At 33.9% G+C, this 27,994-nt stretch overlaps 5 protein-coding genes and 1 gene segment (V, D, J or C); 2 read left to right on the top strand and 4 right to left on the bottom strand.

Moving 5' to 3' along the window:
- LOC124386128 overlaps positions 1-2,678 on the top strand; it is a 32,542-nt gene extending 29,864 nt beyond the window's left edge. The window contains exons 3-6 of the mRNA XM_046849779.1: positions 1,697-2,032; positions 2,125-2,244; positions 2,339-2,421; positions 2,512-2,678. Of these exons, the coding sequence (XP_046705735.1) occupies positions 1,697-2,032; positions 2,125-2,244; positions 2,339-2,421; positions 2,512-2,643 (671 nt within the window). The 3' untranslated portion in view covers positions 2,644-2,678. The remainder of the gene's footprint in view (positions 1-1,696; positions 2,033-2,124; positions 2,245-2,338; positions 2,422-2,511) is intronic.
- Positions 2,679-4,650: 1,972 nt separating this feature from the next.
- On the top strand, positions 4,651-6,015 carry LOC124386127. The gene is made up of 3 exons (XM_046849778.1): positions 4,651-4,707; positions 4,812-5,159; positions 5,669-6,015. Exons 1-3 carry the CDS (start codon positions 4,659-4,661, stop codon positions 6,013-6,015), a joined length of 744 nt encoding a protein of 247 aa, XP_046705734.1. The 5' UTR covers positions 4,651-4,658.
- A 3,138-nt stretch (positions 6,016-9,153) lies between these two features.
- LOC124385745 lies at positions 9,154-11,060 on the bottom strand. 6 transcript variants are annotated; one of them, XM_046849000.1, is made up of 6 exons: positions 10,872-11,060; positions 10,275-10,649; positions 10,078-10,167; positions 9,894-9,983; positions 9,702-9,760; positions 9,154-9,474 (listed from the first exon to the last, which is right to left on the bottom strand). In XM_046849000.1, exons 1-6 carry the CDS (start codon positions 10,912-10,914, stop codon positions 9,346-9,348), a joined length of 786 nt encoding a protein of 261 aa, XP_046704956.1. In that variant the 5' UTR covers positions 10,915-11,060; the 3' UTR covers positions 9,154-9,345. The 6 variants fall into 6 exon arrangements, with proteins under 6 accessions (XP_046704956.1, XP_046704957.1, XP_046704958.1 ...); XM_046849001.1 differs by having other exon boundaries at positions 10,078-10,143; XM_046849002.1 differs by having other exon boundaries at positions 10,078-10,128.
- A 4,359-nt stretch (positions 11,061-15,419) lies between these two features.
- On the bottom strand, positions 15,420-16,642 carry LOC124386126. The segment is given in 5 exon segments: positions 15,420-15,433; positions 15,631-15,720; positions 15,846-15,953; positions 16,023-16,403; positions 16,565-16,642. Coding segments are annotated over 5 exon segments (636 nt in total).
- A 1,906-nt stretch (positions 16,643-18,548) lies between these two features.
- On the bottom strand, positions 18,549-21,152 carry LOC124386125. Its single transcript, XM_046849777.1, has 7 exons — positions 21,075-21,152; positions 20,475-20,852; positions 20,268-20,375; positions 20,062-20,151; positions 19,909-19,967; positions 18,669-18,743; positions 18,549-18,578 (listed from the first exon to the last, which is right to left on the bottom strand). The coding sequence occupies exons 1-7, from the start codon at positions 21,115-21,117 to the stop codon at positions 18,549-18,551; spliced, it is 783 nt and encodes a 260-aa protein (XP_046705733.1). The 5' UTR covers positions 21,118-21,152.
- A 2,193-nt stretch (positions 21,153-23,345) lies between these two features.
- LOC124385742 lies at positions 23,346-27,878 on the bottom strand. 5 transcript variants are annotated; one of them, XM_046848994.1, is made up of 11 exons: positions 27,737-27,878; positions 27,224-27,619; positions 27,042-27,149; positions 26,861-26,941; positions 26,733-26,770; positions 25,187-26,480; positions 24,641-25,006; positions 24,406-24,497; positions 24,200-24,328; positions 24,082-24,119; positions 23,346-23,828 (listed from the first exon to the last, which is right to left on the bottom strand). In XM_046848994.1, the coding sequence occupies exons 1-6, from the start codon at positions 27,786-27,788 to the stop codon at positions 26,367-26,369; spliced, it is 789 nt and encodes a 262-aa protein (XP_046704950.1). In that variant the 5' UTR covers positions 27,789-27,878; the 3' UTR covers positions 23,346-23,828; positions 24,082-24,119; positions 24,200-24,328; positions 24,406-24,497; positions 24,641-25,006; positions 25,187-26,366. The 5 variants fall into 5 exon arrangements, with proteins under 5 accessions (XP_046704950.1, XP_046704949.1, XP_046704951.1 ...); XM_046848993.1 differs by having other exon boundaries at positions 24,200-24,497; XM_046848995.1 differs by having other exon boundaries at positions 24,200-24,497; positions 27,224-27,613.
- Positions 27,879-27,994: the final 116 nt, after the last annotated feature.

Raw genomic sequence — 27,994 nt, 5'->3', positions numbered from 1 at the left:
TGGGAGCAGTGAAAGTTTCCACCAGTGAACATAAAACAAGTGTAAGACTGGAAAAAAAAAGTCAAAATTGTCATACACCTACACACACTCCAACACACACACACACACACACACACACACACACACACACACACACACACACACACACACACAGCCCCATGTAAGTGGCTATAAATAGAAAATAAAAGACAGATTCAACCATAAAATAAAATGTGTAGAATTATTTTTTACAATCGTTAATGCACGGCCATTCAAAATATATTACTGTATGGGCAAACATATACAAAAGGAAACAAACAAAACAATATACTATAGTAAAAATGTTTAGTTCAAACATTACATCATTTACTGAACTGACCTGCATTAAGTGCAATGATGTAAATAAATAAACAATACTCTTAATACAGATTTGATTGCATTTGAGACACACTTTTTCATTTTTATATAGATAAATGAAAAGAAAGTCAAAATAAGTAAAAGAAAAGAAGAAAAAATTATATTTAAAGAGCTTTAATTACTAACCTAAAAGTCAGAGGATGGACCACAGACACACATCTACTTTGCTAAATTGTTAGTCTACTGTAGTTTGCGGGTGGAAAAATGCGTGATGTCAGAACCTCAAGTTCTAACTCTTTGAATGAAGTGAGGTGGGCTCAGTTTGATTATCTGACAGAGTATGAGAGGGACATGCCATACACACATCTCAGACTGAAGATGATGCTGATGTGGATTACAGCACTGCTTTTTAATAAAATCGGTAAGTGTCTGATTTTGTTTTTTCTAAATCTCTAAGCACTAATTCCAATAATTGTGTATTACAAGTAGAATAAATTTTATTCTCCTAACAGCAGATTCTGCACAGATAATCTCTGTCTCTCAGCCGAACCCAGCGATTGTCGCTAATGTTGGGGATTCTGTAACCCTGCAATGCTTTAGACTGCAAGGAGATAAGACTGGAGTCATTGTTTGGTACAAACAAAAAACAGGACATGAGCCTCATGTAATAGTCACAGTTCATCACCAGCCCATTTATGAAGAGGAGTTCAAGTCATCAAGATTCAGCGCAGAGAAGGAAAAAACAAGCTACTATTTAAAAATTGCGCACGTGGAACCGTCAGATGAAGCCATGTATTACTGTGCACTGAGAAGCTTTTTAACAAGGTTTGGAAATGGAACATTTTTAACAGTGAAAGGTAAGAAATCATGGTTATACAGTTGAATTTATTCATTTTTGTATTCGTTAAATTAATATGATTAACTAATAGAAGCTCTGGATTTCAAGATCAGGTCGCATCATATCATTTCGCAATGTAATTATCTATAATTTCAATGATGTCATTAGTTCAAAACTTCCATAAATAGTACGTAAAAGTCAAAACGCTAAAATAGTTTCTGCCAACCAGCATAAAGAATTTAATTACAATAAACAAACATTTCACAGACAAACAAATTCACTTTTTAATGCTGGATTTGATCTTGCGATTCAATTTCCTTTGTGATTCTAAATTAAATGGTTCCAATGTAATTAAAAGGTTGTTTGCACTATACAGCAAGACATTAACTAACTAGAGAGAAACTCGTGCCATGTTAGAGTTGTTTTTCTAGTCGAAGTCTGCATCTGCTTTATGGCTTTTAATTGTTATACAGGTCTAAATATGAAAAGGACCAAACTAAACATCTATATTTCTCTGAGCAGGTGATGAAGATGTAAAAGTCTCAGTGTTCCAGAGCAGTGTGTCAGACTCGGTTCCTGCAGGAGCATCAGTGACTCTGCAGTGTTCGGTTCTCTCTGAGAGCAGAGCAGCAGAACTCCAAGTGCTCTGGTTCAGAGCTGCTCCATCACAATCCCATCCTCAACTCATTTACACTCATCACAACAGCAGCCTTCAGTGTGAGAGCGAATCTTCTACACACACCTGTGTGTACAACTTGTCCAAGAACATCTTCAGCCTCAATGATACTGGTACTTACTACTGCGCTGTGGCCCTGTGTGGGAAGATCATTTTCGGGAACGGGACACAACTGCAGCTCGGTAAAAACACATGTATTTGTCATCAAGTATCTGGATTGTAATATATTTCTATAATCAATATTTATCTTCATCATATTATGTTTGTGCTTCAGTAGAATCAGTGGATCCTGTAGTGATCTTCCTCACTGTAGCTTTGGGAGTGTGTGTGGTTGTGATCTCTGTTCAAGTTCTTTTATTCTGTAAATGGATAAACGCTAAAAAACAACACACAAGTAAGTGTTATATCAAAATGCTTTTCAATTATGTTTTGTAGAACTACAATATGAGATCAGATCTTTTTCACACACTGTGAATGACTTTTAATAGAAGAGTGTGATATAAATCAAGTCCATTATTTTCCAACAGAGAGACAAAACACTGTGCAAAGACCTGAACAAACACACAATCAGGTACTGAAAATTACTCCGGTTTACAGACATAATTATTAACGTTTTTGTCATAGTTTATTTCTATTAATATTTCATATTTATTCCACACAGGATGGCGACTCGGTGGAGCTGAATTATGCTGCCTTACATATAAATGAAAAAAAATCCACAACAAGGAGAGAAAAGAGAAAAATACATCAAAAGTCTGTTTATTCTGAAGTCAGATTTCAGAAAGTTACTTAGAGGACATGGTTTTTAAATTTTATTTTATTTTTTGTATTCTGTCTTTATATTTGTTTTATGATACATGTTTTAATGTTTTAGACGGAAAAGGACAAATTCAATTATTAGAAAATGAGGATAAAATGCTTGTGGAAAAAGCTGTGCTGGAGAAAAAGTTCAAGATTTCATATAAATCTAAAGATGTGGTATTATAAATGAACACTACATATAAATAAGCGCAGTTTACACATCAGTGTATGCGTCGTTTTTTACTTAATTTAATCGTAATTTATTGTGAAACACTGTCAGGATTTTTGTTCTTCACTGTTATCTGTACACAGGCCATTTTTTTTATATTTTTATTTTAATGTATTATTATATGTTAAACTGCTCTTTTAAACACCTGCTTGGATTCAGACTGAAACCTGCCTCTAAAATAAATGACCACAAGAAAATGTAAGCATCCATATATAAAATAGTATTAATTGATAACAAATATTAATTGGTTTATTTTTATCCTTTCAATCAGTTTTGCACTGCAAACATCTTAAACTTTTCAATTCTGAGGACATAACACCAGCATCATGGTCTTTTTCCCCTCTTTTCTCTCTCTTATTATTTTTGCTTTTATCCAGAGCGACATACAAAATTGCTTTGAGTCTCTGTTAATGAATAAACACTGGATCATTAGATTACAAACTTCCATCAGGCTACAATTTACTTCAAATTACTTTGTTAAAAGGAATTTATTTTATATAAATATAAACAGAGACAAATCAAACCGGGAGAAGTGCTACTTTAAGTGTTTCATGAAGAGGTAGTTCTTCACCAGTTGCCTGAAGAAGCCAGTGTTTGGATATCTCTAAGAAATTTCAATCCACCACCTCGGTGCCAGAAGATGATCCATTAGATGAGATCCAATTACTAATGTGATGACCTTCTAATGTCTAATTACAAGTGTAGTTTCAATTTCAATAAATAATACGTCATGGCTTTCACACTCACCACATCTCAACCTGACATCATCACCACCACCATTAAGATCACCACCTGAGTGAAAATGTATTAAAAGAACCGTATTCATCGCTCCAGTCTTGTGATGGCTCAACAGTTTGCCAATACATTCTATATACACATTTTAGAGTTACACAATTTGTCAACTATTTCAGGTTTAATTACCTGGAGTAGAATCTGACTGAGTAGATTAGATTTCTGTAAGAATCATCTCACAGTCTAACAATTTCCTCTTAAAACTGTGTCCAAGATAAAGAAAAGTCAAACTGGTGCCAAGGAGGATCTCAGCACAGCTTTATAAAGAACATTGGACATCGTCTTCATACTGTTACTGTTTCCTTTATAAAGCATAGCAACATTTGTTTGTTTCTCAATAATAAACAAAGATTAAATCAATGCATTCACTGGCGTGTTCTTTGTACCTGTATGTGGAAGGAGTCTGTGGTTTATTTGTGAGAAAGAGGAAGTCTTAAGTAACCTACATTCAGCTTCTGGGAGACCAGAAAAGAAAAGAAAACCACAAGAAGGAGGCCTTTCTGTCTTTGCATATTTTTTTATTGTCAATAAAAAGCAGGTTGGAAATGCAGCTTTTCAGGTAACCAAGAACATAAGACTCATCATTGTTCATGAAAACTTCCTTGAAAATCTCTTAACATATAGTTTTTCTTTTAGATCCAAAATATATATTTTATAACATATAATTTAATTAAATGACAATTCAATGCAAAGTTCTACTCTATGTTTATTTAATTAGCGAAAAGTAACAAATTGATGTGGAAATGACAATAGTGATGTATAAAGTAACACATCTACCAAAATTGTTTTCTTGTGTACCCTTTTTCACCACACACTTCTAGTGGTCAAAGTGTGTTCCAACAATATAAATATGTCAATGGAAAGAAAATTTGAAGACTTGCGACCTGTAATTCAGCCAATCAGATGATAGTATAGAGTACAAAATACTTTGTGGTTCCGCCTTTTGATATATTGTTTCACAACCTGAGCATCATTTCAACCAGAGCATGAGGATGACTCCAATCTCAACAATTATTTTATTTCTCAGCACTATATGTAAGTTACTGTATAGATATACGTGAAATTCCTGCTAGATCTTTCATTTCATCCATTGTTTACTTCTCGTATTTGATCATAATCAGATCTGATTAATTTTCTAGCTCCAGTTCAATCTGTGGATTTTTTCAGAACTTCAGTTCTCGCAGTTAGGTCTGGAGAACGTGTTACTTTGACCTGCCCATATGGAAACATTCCCAAAGCTGAAAGTTTGGTTTGGTACAAACAAATATTTGGAGAAATGCCTCAAATAGTGGGAGAAAGATCAGGATTTAAGAGCAGCACAATTTCCCCAGCATTTAAGGATTTCGGATTTACAATGGAGTCGACTGCTAAGGGCATTACTCTGAAAATTCCACATATAAAGAAAGATCATGGAGGACTTTACTACTGTGGACGATTCAGCTGGGAGAATTTTACATTATCAAATGGAACTTTCTTGGATGTAACAGGTACATATTCTGTATTTTAATCGCATATACAATATTTAACAGAATGCCTTTAGATATTATGGACATCGCTTTATAAATGAAGAAAAGTATACATTCATGGAATTGTTTATGTAAATTAGCAATATAGTGTTGGTTAGAGAAAATTGTTGTTCAAAGAGGCCTGAAAACAAAACTGTTAAAAAAGAGAAAGATTATATTATATGGAATTTTTGGAGATTATTATTTAGGAATACATTATTTAAATAAAAAAATTGATACTTTTTTTTTCACATGCTACAAAATCTATATAACAAGTTCCAAAACCTCAGCTTACATTCAGATACACATTTTATTCCAGTTCAATTCAAGGATGAGGCATGAGGTTTAACTTTTCACTTCTCATATTTTCACTACAAATGTTCATCCACATATGTAGATCATGAGGCTTTTACATATTTGCTCACATGATTTCAAAATGAATTTGTAAAGAGACCCAACACCCTTAACACCCCTTATATTCTCCTGAGCAGGTGATGATGTAAATGTCTCAGTGTTGCAGAGCAGCATGTCGGACTCTGCAGGATCATCTGTAACTCTTCAGTGTTCGGTTCTCTCTGAGAGCAGAGCAGCAGAACTCCAAGTGCTCTGGTTCAGAGCTGCTCCATCACAATCCCATCCTCAAATCATTTACACTCATCACAACAGCAGCCTTCAGTGTGAGAGCGAATCTTCTACACACTCCTGTGTGTACAACTTGACCAAAAGCATCAGCCTCAATGATACTGGAACTTACTACTGCGCTGTGGCCCTGTGTGGGAAGATCATTTTCGGGAACGGAACACGAGTACAGAAGAAAAGTTCAGAATTTGGTCGGTGAAAATGTTGAATATTTTGATATTTATTATCATTTGCCTTTTTTTTGCATTTTTCTTTGTTATTTATTTGTTAAATGCCAAGTGTTACTTTTCATGCTTTACATCAATAGTCTTTATCTCCTTTATACTGTACATATTGATTATTATGATATTAATTGTCCTGCAGTACGACCTTTATGTCCTGAAGTGATCTATCCCACGGCAATAGTGGCCGTGTGTCTGGTTGTGATCTTCGCCCAAGCATTTATTATCTATAAAATGAAGCACTGTGACCAATCTCAAGGTAAGTCTATAAAATATAATTATAAATAATATTTATATTTATTGATTTTTTTGTGTTTATTTCAAAAGTGTAAATTAATGATTAATGGTCCCCATTAAGATTCGGTTTTAATGTAATGTGGAATAATTGTGTGGGGAGGACCTGTTTATGCAAAGCACTGTATTAGTATATATTTTAATAATTCAAAATTGTATAATAAAGCGTGGTTTCATGTAGATCGTTACCGGAGAAAGCAAGGTGAATTGTAGACCATTTTAAGTGTTTTATTTACATAAATGTGCATTGATTTTTATTATTTAATTTCTGAACCAATAATTCAGATAAAAAAAAAAAAACAAATATTTGAATACAGCGTCCTTTCATTCTGTTATTTTAATTCATCATGTCATAAATAACAAAATTTGATTTCAACATGGACATTCTCCTTATAAATAAAAATTCACTCGATAATTAAAAAACCTGTAGAACCGCCTTTAACAACAATAACTCAAAGTAATCTTTTTTATACAGAAACTGTAGGTTTGTTTGTCTCTCATGCAGCTTCTGACCCACATATTTCTCTTTAACATTGTTTCAGTATATTGTTATTAAAGGCATATTTACTGTATGCTTGCCTGCTTTAAGATCCTGCATTTCAGTCAGGTTGAGGCCTAAAGTTCGACTTGGCCATTATAACACCTTGACTGTTGTTTTTAGACTTCAGCAACTCACAGGTCTGTTCACCAACATTGTTGCAAAACCGTATTTCAGCTAAGTTTAAACTTCTGTACAAATGCCTTTACATTTGTTTTAAAAATAGTTTAGTATTAGTTCATCATTGACTGCAGGTTTGCCAGGACCTGTAAATCTGAAACCAGGTTATATCACCCCTCCAGCACTAAACGTCTTACTTCACAGTAGTTATCAAGTGTGTGTGTGTGTTGAGATGCAGTGTTTGTTTTTTGCCAAATGTGACACAATGCATGATGACCAAAGATCTCTTTGTTGGTTAGCAACTAGAATGTTTGTGCTTGGTTTAGGTAATATATAAAACAAAGAAATGAATAAAATAATTTATGCAAGATATTTTTATTTTGAAAGACCCTTCTATGAAAGCCAAAATGTATTCAGTCTGTTTCCTTTTGTTTCTTCATGAATATAACTGTTAATATACTCTGGGCTGCACATTCTTTAATGACTGACTTCTGTCAGAAAGACTTTCCATTTTTAAGAAATCCTTCTTACTATAGAATAATGAATTTCAAATAATTTAGAAATAACTTTGGGAAATAGCAGCAACTGCATCTCTAACTTCATGGCTACGTTTCTTTCTGTTTGCTACAAACCAGATTACTTCAGAACACCACACTGCTAAAGTCCAGCTTTAAAACAACTAGATTCATGATTAGATTGGCAACACCTGGCTGCTAATGGCTTTCTCAATGACTGAGTAAAATGAAAGAAGAATTTTCTTCCCTTGTTTCTTTAGGTTAGTATAGTTTTTAAGGAAAAAGTTAACCATAAAAAAAATAAAAATAAAAACAAAAATAAAGAAATAATAAAATATATATAGATTTTTTTTTTTTTTTTTGTCGTTTTTTTGTTTATGGTTTTGTGTATATATAATTAGTTGTGAACCAGAGAATCAATTTATATTATCTTTTTTTCTGAAAGACTTAGTAGCTCAGTGGTTAAGACTCTGGGTTACCAATTAGAAGGTCAGGGTTCAAGTCCTGTATTGTTAAACTGCCCCTCTTTTGGTCCATATACAAGGCTGAAAACAACAATGTTTTTAATAATACATTTCTTTCTCTACAGTCAAATATCAACACAATTCTGTGGTAGAGAAACCACCCAATCTGGTAACTCATCCCAAACTGTTCATACATGCTCGTATGATTTAATACATTTACTATAATTTTAATACCTATATTTTATGAATCAGATGGCTGATAGTTTGTATGTTGATTCCTACAGGTTGGCGATGGAGTGGAGATGAATTACGCTGCTGTACATTTCAATAAGAAGAAGAACAATAAAAGAGTGACGAGAAAGAAAAAAAACCCTGAAGATTGTGTTTATTCTAAAGTGTCATATGTTACCTAGATTATATTTCTCATTTAATACGTTTATCTTATGAATAAAGTTTTTTCTTTATGGTTTAATTTTTAGAAGTAAATGTATTTTTTTCATGTCCTGGATCGGCTGGCAGTATATAAATTATTAAAATATTAAAAGTGAGGAAATGCAATCATGTAATAATTCTGTTTAAATGTGTGAAGTTCTGATCAGATATCAAACGTGGTATTTATGTGGTTAACTTTCTGTGTGGTAAATTTTATGTCACAATTCATCTACTTGTAGTAAAGTTAACCGTATGTGTGCACTGAGATATTTTCACACAGCACTGAGGTATTACTGATCACATTTTGCACATTGTTATAAAGCCCTCTGTAGTTTTCTCAGATTTTCAGATAGTTGTGTATAAATGTCAGTAACTGTACACCCACTGAGTGATCTGTGCATTTGATTGGTCCAATAGAATAACTAGTGAATGTAGATGATACTGATTAAGTATCTGAGGGGAGTATGTGCAAAGACAAGCGTTTCATTTCTTGCACTTGTGGCAAACTGCTCTAACAAACAGTAAATCACATCAAGCATACGTAATTTAGAGTTCTTTAAAATTTGATTATTTAAATATTCAAGAAACAAACAGCTAGAATTAGGAGTAAAACAAATATAGAAGAAGAAAAATGTAAGCAAAAGTTTATTTTTTCAGTTTTACTGTAATTTACAGTCACACATTAAAGACATCAAAAACATTCATTCACTTTTAATAAGACACAGATTTAGAGTCTCATAACAGTCTACAAACATTTCGAAGCTTAAACCAGTCCACTGGACACATCACAACATCAACATTATAATAATCCAATAGTCAAATATTCTTCAGTTAGATGTCAATGCTGTGTACAGAAACAGACATCAAAATAAAATAAAAAATACTTATTAAAAAAAACAATTAATCATAGCTTTAACATGAATACAGAAATAAAACCTGTGATCATTAGTTATATTTCACATCAGTGTAAATGCAGTGCTCCGAAAATCCAGTTTTCCATTTATCAGCTTTGGGTTTTCTTTTGGGAAATTGTAAACCAGCATAATTCAGTGTTTCAGAGTCAGATTCCTGTATCTAAAATCAAATCAGATTTAGATAAATTGTATTTAGTTAAAATGTGTACAAATCAGTGCAGACTGTGTGAAAGATATAAATAATATACATAAGATGTGAATAAGTGAACATTAGGGAGACTCTTGAGTAAAGTGAACACTGGCAATCAACAAAAATATATAAAAATATATAAAATATAACAATTATCAACACAATCTGTATATAAAAACATAAAATTAAGTACATACTATATTTTCTTGAACCCGTTTCTGCCTCATTGCAGATGAACTTGCTATAGATGGTTTCACTATTAAAGAAATTTGCACACACACACACACACACACACACACACATAATTTTTTGTTTATTATTTTATATTTACAAATCTTCATTTCAGTATTTTTTTTTAATAATTATTATTGGATGACAGAAGCACTTACTTTGATCACATTTTCTTCTCCTCAATAGAAAATAAATGAGGCAGGAAATCAAAAGTGCGCACAAACCCAAAGCCATTCCCAAACTGAGCACTGTCCAACATACAAATCTAGTTCAAATTAATAATAATAATAGTAATTATTATTATTATTATCATCATTATTATTGACTTGTTGAACATCTTACCTGTTTTCTCCTGTGAGTTGATGTTTTCATGTAGTGTTGGTTCACACACCACTGAAATAGATGTTTCTGATGAAATGGTAACATTATTACCTATAAAGTTATACAAATTCACTAAGCGTCTCTAACTCTTAATGTTATTTAATAAAAATATCACAATATTAAACCTGTAGCTTAAAAAGATTTTGTGGAAATCCTACCATTAATTTTTAAATAGGTTCCTTCTGCGAACACGATGTTGGGTCTCGTAACTGCACAGTAGTACGTGGCTTCATCAGACTGAAAGGTGTTTAAAATGCTCAGATTGATGCAGTTTGTAGATCTTTCTATTTGGAAATGAGACTCATTAAATCCATCATTAAATGTATCCCCAGCAGTTACAAATGACCTGACAATAGTTTGAGGCTTTTTTCTTGTTGGTTGCTTAAACCAGGTCACCATCCCATATTGCTTTTCAGAAATACAACAGCGCAGAGTAGCCGAGTCTCCGATATCCACGCTGAGCTCTTTATCGGGCTGATAAACTGGTGACTTTGTGAGGGATTCTGCAGAAACCCAGCGTCCCCCAGATTCTACTGTATATAGAAAGAAAAGAAATACATCAATTAGTTAATAAAATGAGTTAGCTATAAAGAAGCACATGGTTATTAGATGTAACCTTAATCAAAAAAATATATATTTCTACATTCATCTCACAAATGTGCTTTAGCATAATCAAGGGTCAATTTTTTTTTTACTTTTTGTTAATTAAACAGCAATCAAAAGCACAGTTGATGAAAATTGCTCGCATTACTTACACATGGTGCTGAAGATCAAGATAAAATTCCAGAAAGCTGGCATGTTTTTTCTTTGTTTTTGTCTGCTTGTGCCTCATTTATTGTCAGAATCTGAATGCACTTGATACATGGTTTGAATTTACATTTATACTGAAGGCGGTCCGTATTTGAACACACCCAGAACATGACATGTGACCTGTCATTGAAAAAAAAAAAAAAAAAAAAAGATAACGTGGTATTTTGACCAGTCTAGATCTAGACCACATATTTTGTTTCCATATTAGTGTTTTGCTTTTGCACTAAACATAGATGTTTTGACTGAATGGAAAATGTGGTTTACACTCACGTGCACCTACACAGATATTGTTTATTTAATTGCTTTCTTAATTTTACTTGATACAAAATGTTTACAACAGTTTGCTTAACTCATTATATGCTACAGAACTTTAGTAGACACATACATAGTATGTTTTAATATAATAATGTTTTAATGCTTTCATGAAACAACAACATATCAGTAGGTTCCAGTTCAGATCTTTATTTAGTTTCAGACACCATCACAAGGTCTACATGGTGGAATCGTGCTTAATGATAATACGTACAGTCTTTATACCTTTTACTTGCTCCATCATTCTACAGAGGAGGAACTTGTCTGAGGAGCTTGGACTCCACTTCCTCTGACCTCTTGATCAGAGTATTCTTGGGATGAAATGTCAACCTAATATCTGTTTAAACCCTTTTCAATAAAAGATTTTACTAGATTTATTTGTCATAATCCTCCAAATGTATTTGATCTACATTCATGATCTCATGGTTTACTTGGATTTGGTGATGACTTCAGCATCTACTGTATATCAGGGTTTCCCATCCAATGCAGCTTGTGTGCAGGTTTTCAATCTAATCAAACAAAGCCTTTCCTAAATCAAGAGAAGGTTCTGCTAACTTCAAATAAAAACCTGCAGTCACACCTCATACCCTAACTCAAAACACAAAATCTAAAGCTTAAACCAAAACATCTCCAGGTTACGTTAACAACGCTTTGAGAACATTTTGTGTTGTCCATGCTCTGAATCAAATATGTAATCAGTCCAATTGTAAGTGTGGCATCACAGGTAGGGTTATGTCACGACCAGGAAGCTATAAAAGCACATGGAGTAAAGCCGGGGAAAGCTTCTGTTTGTCTGCTAGGGGACAATACAGTTACTCCAATTTTCTCCACAGACTCGTTCTGTGGATGTATATGTCCAGTGCTTACACTGGACACAGTCGGTTTAGCTTTTCCTGGTCTGGGGCATGAAAAGGAGGAGGAAAGAATGCCTGAAGCATGACAGGCTGTAGAATGACCAAGGGGCCTTGGGAACATCCCCTGTTCTAGGTTATAAAGGCCAAAAGCACCATGCCATGAACAGGTGCCATCTAGCCTTCTATAACTTCCTCATTGAGGAAGCTCTGGATTGGAGAATGGTCTCTATCATCTCGGTGAAGAGACCGGAAGCTAAGATCCGAGTCCCCTCAGGGGGCCACAGCCACAGTCTCCACAGCTTTGGACAGATGGGGGGCATTGTGCCCCCTGTTTGAGAGAGAGATCCCTCCTGAAAGGAATCTCCCAGGAAAGGTTGTTTGAGAAGGACTATTTGTTCCACGAACCATGGTCCACCCAGTCACCATGGGGCCAAAGAAGAAGACAGACTTCTTCCGGCAAACTCTCTCCAGAGCTCTCGGGAGCAGTGTGCCAAGCCTGTGCCATGACATCCAGCCCTAGAGGGCTGGGGGTGTAAGGGAGATCCAGAGAGGACAGTGTGATGTCTCTTGACTTGCGAACAGGTCCACCTAAGTTCTGTAAAATTTTCCCAGATCCACGTAGGGGTGGAGTTGCCATTTCAGCCCTTGCCTAAAAGGGCATCTGCTCCTATTTTAAATGGCCGGGATATACGCTCACAGCAAACAGTTTTTCTTAGGCTCACAGAAGGATCTGACATGCAAGCTTGGGCAGGACGCATGAGAGCAGATCCCATAGTGGTTGATATAGGAAACCACCATAGTGTTGTCTGAACGGACCAACACATGATGGCCTCTGTCTAAGGTCTAAAAGGAAGTGCCTTGAAGCTATAAGCACAGCCAGCATCTCTAGGCAATAGATGTACCACAGCAGATGGGGCCCTCCCCAAAAACCTTGGACGGAGCGACTACTCGTGACCGCTCCCCAACCCGTGAGGGACGCAACCGTCTTTATCATTATGCAATGACAAGGAACTCCCAGCACAGGGCCCTAAAACAGGAACCATCTTCACACATCTATGGCCATGTGACCTTGATTGTTCAGAGTTAAATACCCCTCCAAAAAAACGTTGTCTCTGGAACTTCTTGAAAAAAGGGCAGACCCTGGAGTGGAAGTTGTGACGCAGGTTGCAAAAAGGTTTGCTTTGACATTGAAGTGCAATGTGCTTTCTTTTCTTTCCTCTATTTTTAAGACATTTACCATTTACCATTTAGACAAACACACATAGAGCACTTCATGAACAAACAGAAGCTGGCATCGGCTTCACTCCATGTGCTTTTATAGCTTTCTGGTCATGTTGTCACCCAGCCAGTGACACTGCGCTTTTCACTGGACTGATTACACACGTGATTCAGAGCGTGAACAATGTTCCCAAAGCATCGTTGATGCAGCTCAAATTCCTGGAAGGGAATTACTAAACCAAATCTAAAAACCGTAAACCCAAATCCTAAACTATACCCCTAAACTCATACTCTAACTATTAACTTGCAACCCAAAACTTAAACGTAAACACAAACCCTAAATCTAAACCCTAAACCCAATTTATGAATCCTAAATCCATATCCCAATCCCTAACCCCAAACTATTAACCCTAAATCTAAATCTCAAACCTTAACCCCAAATGCTAATTCTAAACCTAACCCTATATCCTAACCATAACCTAAAACCCTAAACACTAAATCTAAACCCAAAACCATAACTATTAACCAAAATCCAAAACCCTTACTCAAAAATCCCTAACCCATACCCCGAACGTGCCATTTGGACATGTAGTTTGGGCACATCTACATACCCCCACGTAGAAGTTTATGTTTAGGCACACTAGGGCTAGAGGCGAGTGTATTTTTTGGGCAGGTTAGGCTATACATAGGTAGAGAAGTTATTTTGTTTTGTTCTTTGTTTTGGCACCATCACTGAGTCCACCTCAGAGATTCACTATTTTAAGCTCATTGATCCTGGCTGTTTGTTTCATTCTTTTTTGTTTTTGTATATAGTCCTGTCTCTAACACATTGATTTGTATCATACACTGAAAAGTAAAGGGAAAGAAAAACTAAAACTGGGTCTCAGTTATGTCCTTTTTTTAAAACAAAACAAAAACCCTATATGTTATTTCCCCACCCTAGACTTCAAAAGGGACCATAACAGTAAAGCTTGTTGTGTCATTTCCCAAAAGATTCAGGGCTGTAATATCTGCCAAAGGTTTCAGCTCAGTATTGAATAAAGTGTTTGAATAGTTATAGACATGTGATATATATATTTATTAATTTTTTTACACTTTGTCCTTGCAAAGTGTAGATTAATGAGTGTAGATTAATGAGAAAAATATATGAAATTTAATGATTGTAGTTTCTGGCTGCAACATTGAAAAAAGCGAAGGGGGTCTAAATACTTTTCAAATCCACTGAAGTTTAAGAAGTCTTTACAATTTCAAGCTTGAATAAAATCAAGACATGAACATCTAGAACAAGAAATTAATTACATTTACTGTAATTTACAGTCACTGTAAAAACATAATTGATTACGTTCAAATACTTGTAATAAAATAATCTCATTACAATCTACAAACAGAAACATTTTAAAATTTCAACACGCTTTTTCCTTCTATTCATTTACTGCTAGTGGGAAAATTGTAATTTATAAAAATACAGGTAAAACACTGCAAACCTCTTTGCTATAAAACAACAACAACAACAACAAAACAGGTCACTAGACACATTACAGTATAATAATCTACTAAAATTAAATATTCTTCACTTGAAAAAAAAAATACTAATTTATTAATTTATAAAAGACTATTAGTAAGATATTAGAACTGGTTCTGTATACACTTGGGTACTCTAAATCTCAAGCACACACACACACACACACACACACACACACACACACACACACACACACACACACACGTTACAATCAGCATCATTGTTGATTTAAAGAAACATGTTTAAAGTCATAGGTTGAACATGAGAACAGAAATAAAACCTGTGATCATTAGTTATATTTCACTTCAGTGTAAATGCAGTGCTCTGAAAATACAGGTTTCTTTTTTCAGCATTGGGTTTCCTTTTGGGGAATTGTAAACCAGCATAATTCAGAGCTTCAGAGTCAGATTCCTGTATCTAAAATCAAATCAGATAAAATAAAAAGAACATTAGACTGTATTTTGATGTATATGAATGTAAAATATTATGAATAAACATAAGAAGTAAAAAGTAAAAAACAGAACACAATTCATAAATAATAGTATAAAATAAAGAACATACTATATTTTCCTGAACTCGTCTTTGTCTCATTTCAGAGGTACTTTTGAAAGACGGCTTCACTATTAATAAAGAAATAATTACATACATTTATATATATATATATATATATATATATATATATATATATATATATATATATATATATATACACACACACACACACACACACACACACACACACACACACACACACACATACATACATACATACATACATAAGATGACAAAAGCACTTACTTTGATCACATTTTCTTCTCCTCAGTAGAAAATAAGTGAGGCAGAAAATCAGAAGTGCGCACAAACCCAAAGTCAATCCCAAAATGAGCACTGTCCAACATACAAATCTAGCTCAAATTATTATTATTATTGTTATTATTATTATTATTATTATTATTATTATTATTATTGTTTTTCAATTATATTTTTTATTGGTGATTTGTGCAGTATCTTACCTGCTTTCTCTTGAGAGTTAATGTTTTTATGTAGTGTTGGTTCACACACAGCTGAATTATCAAACAGAGCTGGTTTAGATGTTTCGGATGAAATTGTAACAGTTTCACCTATAAATAATAATGGCAATAAACAAACCAGTAGCTTAAGTATATTTTTAACTGCAAGTGTTACAGTACCTTTAATTTTTAAATAAGTTCCTTCTGCGAACACGATGTTGGGTCTCGTCAGTGCACAGTAGTACACGGCCTTATCGGCCTGAGTGATGTTTAAAATGGTCAGATTGAAGCAGTTTGAAGATTTTTCTAGTTGAAAATGAAAAATTTCTAATTCTTCATTAAATTTATTTCCAGCAGCTGTATAGAAAGTGACAATAGTTTGAGGCTTTTTTCTTGTTGGTTGCTTGAACCAGGCCATCATCCCATATTGCTTTTTAGAAACACAGCAGCACAGAGTAGCCGAGTCTCCGATATCCACACTGAGCTCTTTATCGGGCTGATAAACTGGTGGCTCTGTGAGAGATTGTGCAGAAACCCAGTGTCCACCAGGTTTTATGGAATCTAGAAAAAAACAAATATATATACATCAAATGATTTTCCTAAATAAATAAATATTTAATAAATAAATAAAAATATATTAAGAACACATCGTTATTATACTTAAAAATTATATTTAATCTACACATTTGTTTTAGAACTTGAAGATTCCTCACATTACTCACACGTGGTGCTGAATATAAAAATAAAATTCCAGAACGCAGACATTTTTTCTTACTTCTCTGTTTGTGCCTCATTTATTGTCAGAATCTGAATGCACTTAAAACATGGTTTGAATTTATATTTATACTAAAGGCGGTCCGTACTTGAGCACACCCAGAAAAGAACGTGACAAAAGCAAAGCATGATAAATGAACTTGTGGTATTCTGAACCTACATACATCTACACACCATTGTATTTTCCATATTAGTGTTTTGCTTTTGCACTAAACATAGATGTTATGACTAAATGGAAAATGTGGTTTACACTCACGTGCACCTACACAGATATTGTTTATTTAATTGGTAACTTGGTACAAAACATTTCCCACAGACTGATGATCATTTTGAGCAGGAGAACATGCAGGATTTTTTTATAATTTTAGTAATGAATCAACTGCATGATCCAAATTACAGAAAATAATGATTCTATGTCTTCATACTGTGTTGTTTATAGGACTGAAGGCTGTGTTTAATAACTTTGGTGAGCTCATTATCTTGCCACAGAAGATCAATAAACACATATAGTATAATTTCAATGCCTCAAAAGGTTCCAATTCAGATCTTTTTTCAGTTTCAAAACACAAACCCAAGGCCTACATGGTGGAATTGTGTTATCTTATAATAATCAAATACACAGTCTCTCATACATTTTGCTTCCTCCATTATTCTAAGGAGGCGAAACTTCAGAACTGGATTTGGTGATGGCTACAGCACCTATTCAGAAAGGGTCCATATAAGTGCAGGTTTTCAGTCTAAAAGCAGTAACCATACCTTATAATCTATTGAAATCCCAAATCAAATGATTGAATAGGTGGAATCATGTGAAGGTTCCAAGGTTTCTTGCATAAACACTCTCTACTGCCTACTAGCATCTTTGAAAGTTACTGCAGCATTTGAACTACCAGCAACATGCCTCTTTGGCTAAGAAAGCAACTATATCATGTAAAACACTAGTTTTCAACAATAATTTTTTATCCACATTTGTATTTTTCAGCTTTAAACAGAAACACCATATTTTGTTTTCATTGTTTTAACCCTAAACCCATATCCAAATCCCTAACCCTTAATCCAAATTCTAAACCCTAAACCCACCCATAACCATTAACTTACTATAACCCCAAAACCAAAACTATTACCATTAAATCTATGTCCCAATCCCTAACCCCAAATCCTCATCTCATATCCCAACCACAAACACTAAATCTAAACCTTAAACCATAACTATTTACCAAAGTCCAAAACACTATCCCTAAACACAAACTCTAACTACCAACCACATTTTAAACCCTAAACTCAAACACAAACACAAACCCTAACCCCAAATGCTACCCTTACACCCAAATCCTATAGCCTAACCATACTTTAAAACCCTTCACACAATTCCTAAACCCAAACACCATAGCTATTAACCCAAATGCTAAACCCTAACCTTGGATCCTAAATCCTAGCCCTAAACCACAAATGCTACCCCTAATCCCAAATCTTGAACCCTAAACTTAAATTATTAACCAAATAAAATCCTTAACTCATACCTGAACTCCAAATGCTAATCCTAAACCCTAACCATAACCTTAGGTCCTTTACCTAAAACCTAACCATAATCAGTAACTCTAAACCCAAAACCATAACTATTAACCCAAGTCCAAAACCCTAACCCCAAATTTTAAACCCATACCCTAACTCTAAACCCTTACCCTTATAACCAAACTCTAACAACTAACCCTGAACCCGAGTCTTAAACACTAACCCTAAACTTTTAACCGAATACGCAAATACAAAACCGTAAACCTAAACACAAATTCTAAACCATAACCCCAAACTTTAGCCCTAACCCAAATCATAAAACCCTAACCCTCAAACACTAAACCCATAAAGGTTTAGGGTTGATGGAAAGCTGAATTGAGCAAAGCACAGAGAAATCCTCAATAAAAACTTGATCCACAACACTCAGGACCTCAGAGTGAAGCGAAGGTTCACCTACATAAAAACAACCTTATGCACACAACTAAGACAACAGTGGAGTGGCTTAGGGATGACTCTGAATGTCTCAGAGTAGACCAGCCTGACCTGCACCCTGCTGAACATCTCAGGAGAGACATGGAAGTGGCTGTTCACTGATGGTCCCCATCCAACCTCACCCAGCTTGAGAGGATTCACAATGAAGAATTTCTGACAATCCCCTAATCCAAGTGTTTAAAGCTTGTTGCATTATACGCAAAAAGACTCGGACTGTAATTTCTGCCAAAGCTGCTACAACTAAGTACCAAATAAAGGGTCTGAATAGTTATAGACTTGTGATAGGTTTGTTTTTTATTTAAAAATGTACCCTTTGTCATTATAGGGTGCTGAGTGTAGATTAATGAGAATGAATCTGAATGAATGAATTTGAATGATTGTAGTTTCAAGCTGTGACATAACAACATTGAAAAAAATGAAAGGGGTCTGAATATTTCCTGAATCCCCTGTCTCTTTTAGAAGTCTTTACAATTTTAAGCTTCGATAAAATCAAGACATGAACATCTAGAACGAAAAACTGTTTTTTTTTTTACTGTAATTTACAGTCACACAGTAAACACTGTTTACAATCTACAAACACAGTGAAATTTGATCACACATTTTTTTTTGTTTTAATTTACTGTAGTGATAAAAAAACAAACAAAAAACCCCAAACATAATATACAGCAACCCATTTTGTTATCAAAAAACAGATCAGTGGACACGTCAAATATAATAATCTACTAAAATACAATATTCTTCATTTGGAAAAAACCTTTACTACAACTCGGGCATAAAACACACACACACACACACACACACACACACACACACACACACACACATATGGACACGCACACACACACACACACACACACACACACACACACACACACACACACACACACACACATTCAGCCACATTGTTTAATCAGAATTAGGATCATTCTTAATTTAATAATAAAAAATTTATAATAGCATAAGTACAGAAATAAAACCTGTGATCATTAATGATATTCAACATCAGTGTAAACGCAGTGCTCTGAAAATCCAGGTTTCCTTTTTTCTGCATTGGGTTTTCTTTTGGGGAATTGTAAACCAGCATAAATCAGAGCTTCAGAGTCAGATTCCTGTATTTAAAATCAAATCAGATGAAATACAAATTTATTCAGTGAAAATGTGTACAAATCTGAGCAGATTTTAATCAGTAGATGATCATTATACTGTATGTTGAAGTATATAAATGCAAAATATTTATGGTGTGAATAAGAAGTGAATGGAATGATTATAATAAATAAAGTACAGTACATACTCTAATTTCCTGAACATGTTTCTGCTTCATTGCAGAAGTACTTTCTATGGATGGCTTCACTGTAAATAAAGAAATACATAAATTTTATGTATTTAAAAAAAAGTAAAGATATATATTATATATAATCTTTACTAAATATGACAAAACACTTACACTGATTACATTTTCTTCTCCTCAGTAGAAAATAAGTGAGGCAGGAAATCAGAAGTGCACAGACACCCAAAGCTGTTCCCAAACTGAGCACTGTCCAAAATACAGATCTATTTTAGTATTTATTATTATTTATTACAATTTTAAATATTATTATTATTATTAGGTGTTTTTTTTTTTTTGTATTGCTGATTTATGCAACATCTTACCTGTTTTCTCTTGTGAGTTGATGTTTTCATGTAGTGTTGGTTCACACATCACTGAATTATCAAACAAATCTGGTTTAGACGTTTCTGATGAAATTGTAACATTTATACCTATAAAGTTATCAGAATTCACTAAATGTCTTTAATCCTTAATAATAAATAAAAAAATATCTCTACAGTAGCTTAAAATATTTTTTTTTCCAATCTTACCTTTAATTTTTAAATAAGTTCCTTCTGCGAACACAATGATGGGTTTGGATAGTGCACAGTAGTACGTGGCTTCATCAGACTGAGTGGTGTTTAAAATGGTCAGATTGAAGCAGTTTGTAGATCTTTCTATTTGGAAATGAGACTTTTCAAATCCATCGTTAAATGTTTCTCCAGAAGCTGAAAAGAACCTGACGATGGTTTGAGGCTTTTTTCTTGTTGGTTGCTTGAACCAGGCCATCATCACATTCTTTTCAGAAACACAACAGCGCAGAGTAGCCGAGTCTCCGATATCCACACTGAGCTCTTTATCAGGCTGATAAACTGGTGGCTCTGTGAGGGATTGTGCAGAAACCAAGCGTCCACCAGGTTCTACTGTATCTAGAAAAAAAATCAAATAAATCAGTTAATAAATAAACAAACAAATTAATAAATCAGATATTAAGAAGAACAAGATTATTAGACTTAACCTTAAACAGAATTTAAAACATTTTATTTCTACATTCAGCTTACACAAATGTGCTTTAAAGTAATAATAAAGAGCTTTCTGGTAATTAAACACAATCAAAGAAACAGAAGATGAAGATTGCTTGCATTACTTACACATGGTGCTGAAGATCAAAATGAAATACCAGAATGCAGGCATTTTTTCTTATTTCTCTGCTTGTGCCTCATTTATTGCCAGAATCTGAATGCACTTGATAAATGGTTTGAATTTATATTTATACTAAAGGCGGTCCGTATTTGATCACCCCAGAATAGATCATGTGATTTGTTAAAAAAAAAAAAAAGATAGCGTGGTATTTTGACCAGTCTAGGTGTAGACCACATTTTTCTTTCATATTAGTGTTTTGCTTTTGCACTAAACATAGATGTTATGACTGAATGGAAAATGTGGTTTACACTCACATGCACCTACACAGATGTTGTTTATTTAATTGCTTTCTTAATTTATTTTGGTACAAAACTTTTCCCACAGAGTGATGATCATTTTGAGCAGAAGAACATGCAGAAACATTTCAGTAATTTTTGAATTACTAAAGGCCTGACTGCTGTATCCAAACTGATGATTCTATATGATCGTAGTATGTTGTTTGTAGGCCTCAAAGCTGGTTCAGATTTTTATTCAGTTTCAGAGCACAATCCCAATGTCTACATGGTAGGATGGTGCCCTTTGGTGATACCCAGTGTACACAGTCTCCATACCTTTTGTTTGCTCCATCAATGTCAAAAATTTTAATAGTCTCTAGATAGAAAAGTACAATTTGTTTGGTCTGTACAGTAGTTGCCTTTGAAAGAGAACATCATGTCATAACAGATGTCAACCTAATATGCATTAAGACCAGTGGCAGGCCATCAGGGCCAGCAAGGCCTTTTCTGCTGGAATCAATACCACTGACTTATGCTTTACTATATTTTTGTCTATTATTATTTATTAAATGATACCCAATAGTCTATTCTTATCATTACATAGATTTACTTTTAGGTGTCCTGCTTCTTGGAGCTTTCATTTAAAATTTCTATCCAATCAGATTACAGCTGTCATGTGTTGCTGTGGTCAAAGAGAATTGCTATAAGACCATGACTGTGAATACTGCAGGCATTCTACAAATTCAAATCTATGTTACTTTAAGCTGATACTTTAACCAATTACAGTAGATTGAGACTTGCTTCCTCAAGTCCCCACTGAAGACGTCCAAAAGCATCGTATTTCCTTGTCCTTTGATTGGATGGTCAGACCGCACGCTAGTCAAAGCTATACACCACATATAATGCAAACTGCACAAAAAAACTGGAGTCATTTGATGAGGTTAATATCAGTGCTTTTGCTAGAAATGATGTATGTAAGTGGTGCAGTTGTGGCTACAGTGAAAGGAAACTTGTTGAATTGTGTTCATTGAAATTCTTGCATTAGTAATGGAATTAATTCTCTCTGTATGAGATCCCTGTCTGTGGTGCAGCTCTCAGTTATACTGCGTTTCTCTATAATGTGGATGGTTTCTACAGCCATGGTGTTATAATGATGCTATGAAGAAGTGGACTGACTCTCATAGGACACTACTGATCAACATCAGTGAGTACACTCTGGTTCTAGTCCTAGTCCTTTAATGTGTCAGGAAAAAAAAAATGTCAACACTTTCATCTGATTTGACCCCAGCACTGCAAAATAATAGTATGCAGAAGAATCAATGTTTCTTTAAAAAATACTCTTTACTGCCTACTAGCATCTTTGTGGGCTACTGCAGCATTTGAACCACCAGCCCCAGACTTTGTCAACTTATATCTATATGGTTTCCAATAAAGCTCTTCTGGAGCATAACACTAAATAGTAAATATATACGGAAGATAACAAATCTTAAATCTAAACCATTAACCCTAAACCAAAATTCAAAACCTAAAATCCTAAACACAAACCCTTGCCCAAACCTTAAAGCCTAACCCCAAACCCCAACCTTAAACCCAAACCCAAACTACTAATCTTAAACTCAAACCATAAACTCTAATCCTAAAATTAATCTTAACACTTAACCGCAAACCCCACCCCTAATACAAAATCTTAAACCCTAACCCAAAACCCTAAACTACTAACCCTCAAATCCTAATCCTAACATTAATTCTAAACCATAACCCCGATTCTAATGTTTAACAGTGTAAAATCTGCGGTCTGGGCAACTCGTTTATAAACCACAACTTTGAGTCTTTTCACTACTGATTAAAATATAAACGGTCACATTCCTTGACGTAGATTTATGTTTAACACACTTTTAAATACACAGGAACATATTCATTATTCAGAATCATGTTTCAAAGAATCTTTAATTTGATTGATTTTCACATTTACATTGGGCTTTATACTAATTATATTTTTACAAATGATAAACAAAAGCATTAAAAACAACAACAACAAAACAATTGGAGTTGCTTTATTTACTGTACATTGCTAAAATATCTTGAATATGAGCAACATTTATTTGATAATAATTAATTGCATATGTTATTACATACTGTAAACCATTTGAAAAATACGTTTAGGTTTTAGGATTATTTAGGTTTTTCCTATTAACATAATTCCACATAATTCTAGAACTAGAACCATTTTAAAATTGACATAAATAATTGTTGGTGTAATATATAATTTGTTATAACAATATATACTATTATAATCTCATAAACATTGAGATAGTATTGTAGTGTAATTTATGTATAAATGTGTCATTTATTTTTGACAGTTTTCTCACTGAAATACACACTGGAATACACACTCTGATCAAATGAGCCGGATTTTCTATTTCCAGATTTGGTGTTCGTCTTGGAGAATTTTAATGCTGCATAATTCATTGTTTCAGCTTCAGATTCCTGAAAAAAAAGAAGACAAATGTCAAAAAAAGGTCGTAACCATACAATATAGATAACTACACTATCCACACTAACTGCACTGAACAACAACAAAGCAAGCAACAAAATACATCTAGATTTTATATTAAGGGACATTAAAAACAGATTAACCAATTATTTATACATAAATACATATTTACAATATAATACATTACTACACAACACTCACTGCATTAAAGCGATAACACAAAGTGTTACTGATCTGTACACGTACCTGCCTCGATTCTGCTGCGTTTTCTATTAAAGTCTTCACTATTAACACAGAAACAGATTTATTATTTTTCTGACACTTAACTCTAGTTAAATGTATTTAGGAAATTGAGAACACTTACATTTACATTTTTCACATTTTCTTCTCCTCAGTAAGAAATAAACGAGACAAGAAATCAGAAGTGCAAACAAACCCAACGCTGATCCTAAACTGAGCACCGTCCAATTTAGAGATCCAACCATTTCTGATCCTGTTTGAAAAACATGAACAAAATTATATATTATGACTAAGGATCATTCATAAATTGTAAAATATATGTAAACTGACATTTAAACCTGTTCTCGCTTTTGTGTTCATGTAAGTGCTGTTTCCATGCAGTGTTGCTTCAGAATTATCACACACAGCTTCTTTCGATGTTCCTGATACAATAATAACATTCGCATGTATAAAGCTTAAATATTTAAAAGTCTAAATTTCACTTTTAATAAACCACATGGCAGCAGTAATATTAAAAAAAAATGATACTACATTCAAGTAGTCACACGATTAAACAAATTCCTACCTTGTATTTGTAATTGAGTCCCAGCTGAATGCATGAGAGCACAGAAGTACGTGGCTTCATCAGACAGCGTGGTGTTTAAAATGGTGAGAATGAAGCAGGTTTCTTCTTTTCTAATCCGAAAACGTGGATTTTGGAAATCATTGTGAAACGTCTCTCCAGCAGGGTCGAACGGGCCGGCTATAAACACGGGCATTTTTCTGTTTTCCTGCTTAAACCAAAAGATTTCTCCTCCTCTGGTGTGAAGAATGCAACATCGCAGATAAGCCGAGTCACAGATATCCACACTGAGCTCTTTATAAGGCAGATAAACCTCTAGATCTGTTGGGGATTGTGCAGAAACCCAGCATCTACCAGATTGGAATGCATCTAAAAAAGCAAATACATTAATTAAGTAGCAAAATTTTACATTTGATCAAAATTATATTATTCTAATATTAATGTTATACTTCAAAATGTTAGTACATTTATTTAACACATCTCACACAATAATTATTCCAGATACTGTAGCCATCACATAAAATAAATCCTACAATATACATTACTTACACATTGTGCTGAAGGTCAAACTTATTATCCAGAAACCAGGCATTTTTCTATCATAATTATCAGCACAACACAAATGCACTTGAAGCGTGATTTGAATCTTATATACAGTATGCTCTGGATTGAGCACGCCCACATGATCCCATGTGTAACACGTGATTGGTTCATTAAAAAGAAAAAAAAATCCAACACCAACCCACATTGCTTTGTTTCCATTGTTGCACAGAGGGGACAAAATGTGGTTTAGTTTGACATTCACACAACGTTCATTTTACTCAAGTGGAAATTCTATATTAAATAATTCACCTTGCACAAATCTAAACTGTAATAGAAATCCAGATCTAAGAAAATAATTACATCACTGTATATGCACCATTTTCATATGAGATTCTTCGATCAGCAGTAATTTGAGGGAACAGAACAGTACATGAATAGTTTTTCCTCTCCTTTTGCTTTCTTTTGTATTGAGCACACCCACATATATTCACTAAAGTAGCATCTAATTGTTTTTTCATTCAATAAAATAAAAAAATCTCAGTAACAACCCATATTGCTTTGTTTCCATTGTTGCACAAATGTTGTATGTTCACACATTTTCATGCCTCATTGTTGTTTATTGGAAATTCTATATTAATACACGTTGCAGAAAAACAAATCGGATCGAAAAGTATGATCAAAGAAGCTAAAAATGCAACATATTTATATAAAACAGATGATATAATTAGTACGTTGAGTGAATATGTATAGTCATGTTTTGCCATGACTTGAAATTGTTCTTATTTGTATTACCTATAGCAAATTAATAGCAAAATTCTCATTACAATATATTCACAAATTCACAAATTCTGCTTTAACATTACAGTATTTGAGTAACATGCATGCACGTGTGTGTATTTATGAGATAATTCGAAATCTTTCCTTTTATTGTGTCAACAAAAATGGCAGTCACACACATAAGACCATGAATCCTGTAATCATAGAATAAAGGTTTTTGCAACTTTACTGGTGGCTAAAGTAAAAACTGTGACAAAAAATACATTCGGTGCTTTAAACATGTACAGAAACTTTACTTATCTACACCAGGTTTTATCACAATATTGTAATAAAAATATCATTCACTTGCTGAAATATTTTCCCTTTTTTTTTTTTTTTTTTGCAGTAGAATTGTAGCATGTTCTACTTATCATTTATTGGTCACTTTTAATTTGACTTCCGAATACACACATTCATCTAAAGAATCAGCTTTCCTTTTGGTGAATTTTAGAGCTGCATAATTCAATGTTTCAGCTTCAGATACCTGAAAAACATAATCATACAAAACCATACAAAGAAGTTTAGCTCCATGTAATAACCGTGTAATATGTATAACTGCATGAACTACACAGAACAAGAGCAGCTTTAAAATGAAAAGATTTCATTTCAAAAGATATTGTTGTGCAAATCTCATCAAAGTGTCTAATTATATCAAGAATGTTATCACAAGCATATGAAGAAAAATATACATCATTTTCAACAGAATATAATCAAAAGGTACAAAATCAGCACGTACCCGCATCGTTTCTGGTCTATTATCCATAGAAGTGTTCACTATTAAAACAGAAAAACATCTAGTAGTCAGTTTGAGAGAAATTATTTCTCAATTCATTATTTGATCATAAAAATGTTTACTTTGCTCACATTTCCACCTCTTCAGTATGCAATAAATGAGACAGGAAAACAGAAATGTGCAGAAACCCAAAGCCGTTCCCAAACCGAGCACTGTTCAATATAGAAACCAAATAAATAAAACATTATCTATGCAATTTCTTTTCTATGCAAAATTTAAATATTATGAATTAACAATGATAAGACATCATACCTGTTTTCTTTTGTGTGTCAATGTTTCCATGTGGTGTTGGTTCACACACTAATGAACTATCACTTACAGGTGGTTTAGAAGTTTCTGAGGCAGTGGTAACCTTCTCACCTATAGTATAAATATTTATCAAGCTTCACTTCATTATTATTTGTAATCAGTTTTAAGATGTTAATGAATCCTACCTTTTATTTTCAAGTAAGTCCGGTTACTAAACACAGGTTTGGTTGTGGTCAGTAGTACACAGTAGTATGTGGCTTTATCAGACTGAATCGTGTGTAAAATGGTCATATTAAAGCAGTTTGAAGAGCTTTCTATTTGGATTCGGGACACCTGTGACCCAGTGCGTGTGTCTAGTATTTCTCCATCATTTTTAAAGAACTTGACTATGATTTTAGTTTTCTTACTGTTTGTTTGCTTAAACCAGGCTACTATGCCGGTTTGTTGTTTGAAAATACAACACTGCAAAGTAGCCGAGTCTCCGATATCCACAAGAATCACTTTATGGGGCTGATAAACTGGTGTCTCTGTGAGGAATTGTGCAGTATCCCTGTATAATCGTCTACCAGCTTCTACTGTATCTGGAAAATAAAAACACATTTATTACATAATGAATACAAATGAAAAGGCAGATTATAAACATAGATTTACAATAGAGGTGTAAAGTAAGATATACGATTCCATAAAATCACACTTACACACAGTGCTGAAGGTCAAAACTACAATCCAAGACGAAATCATCTTCAACATATTTAGAATTCGAATGCACTTGATGTCTGGTTTGAATTTGTATTTATTCTATCGGTGGTCTGTACTGAGCGTAGCCCAGAATCGGATATTAAGAAAAGAAAGAGAGAAAGACAAACAGAGAGAAAGTATAATCAAGCACAACCCACCGTTTTTCCTGTTTGTGTTTTGGTATTGCACAGACATAGAATGGAACATGTGGTTTTCTC

The sequence above is a fragment of the Silurus meridionalis genome, chromosome 5, assembly GCF_014805685.1.
Source record: "Silurus meridionalis isolate SWU-2019-XX chromosome 5, ASM1480568v1, whole genome shotgun sequence".
Lineage (NCBI taxonomy): Eukaryota > Metazoa > Chordata > Actinopteri > Siluriformes > Siluridae > Silurus > Silurus meridionalis.
Note: the sequence above shows the minus strand (reverse complement) of the source record. Positions and strands in the feature narration are given on the sequence as shown.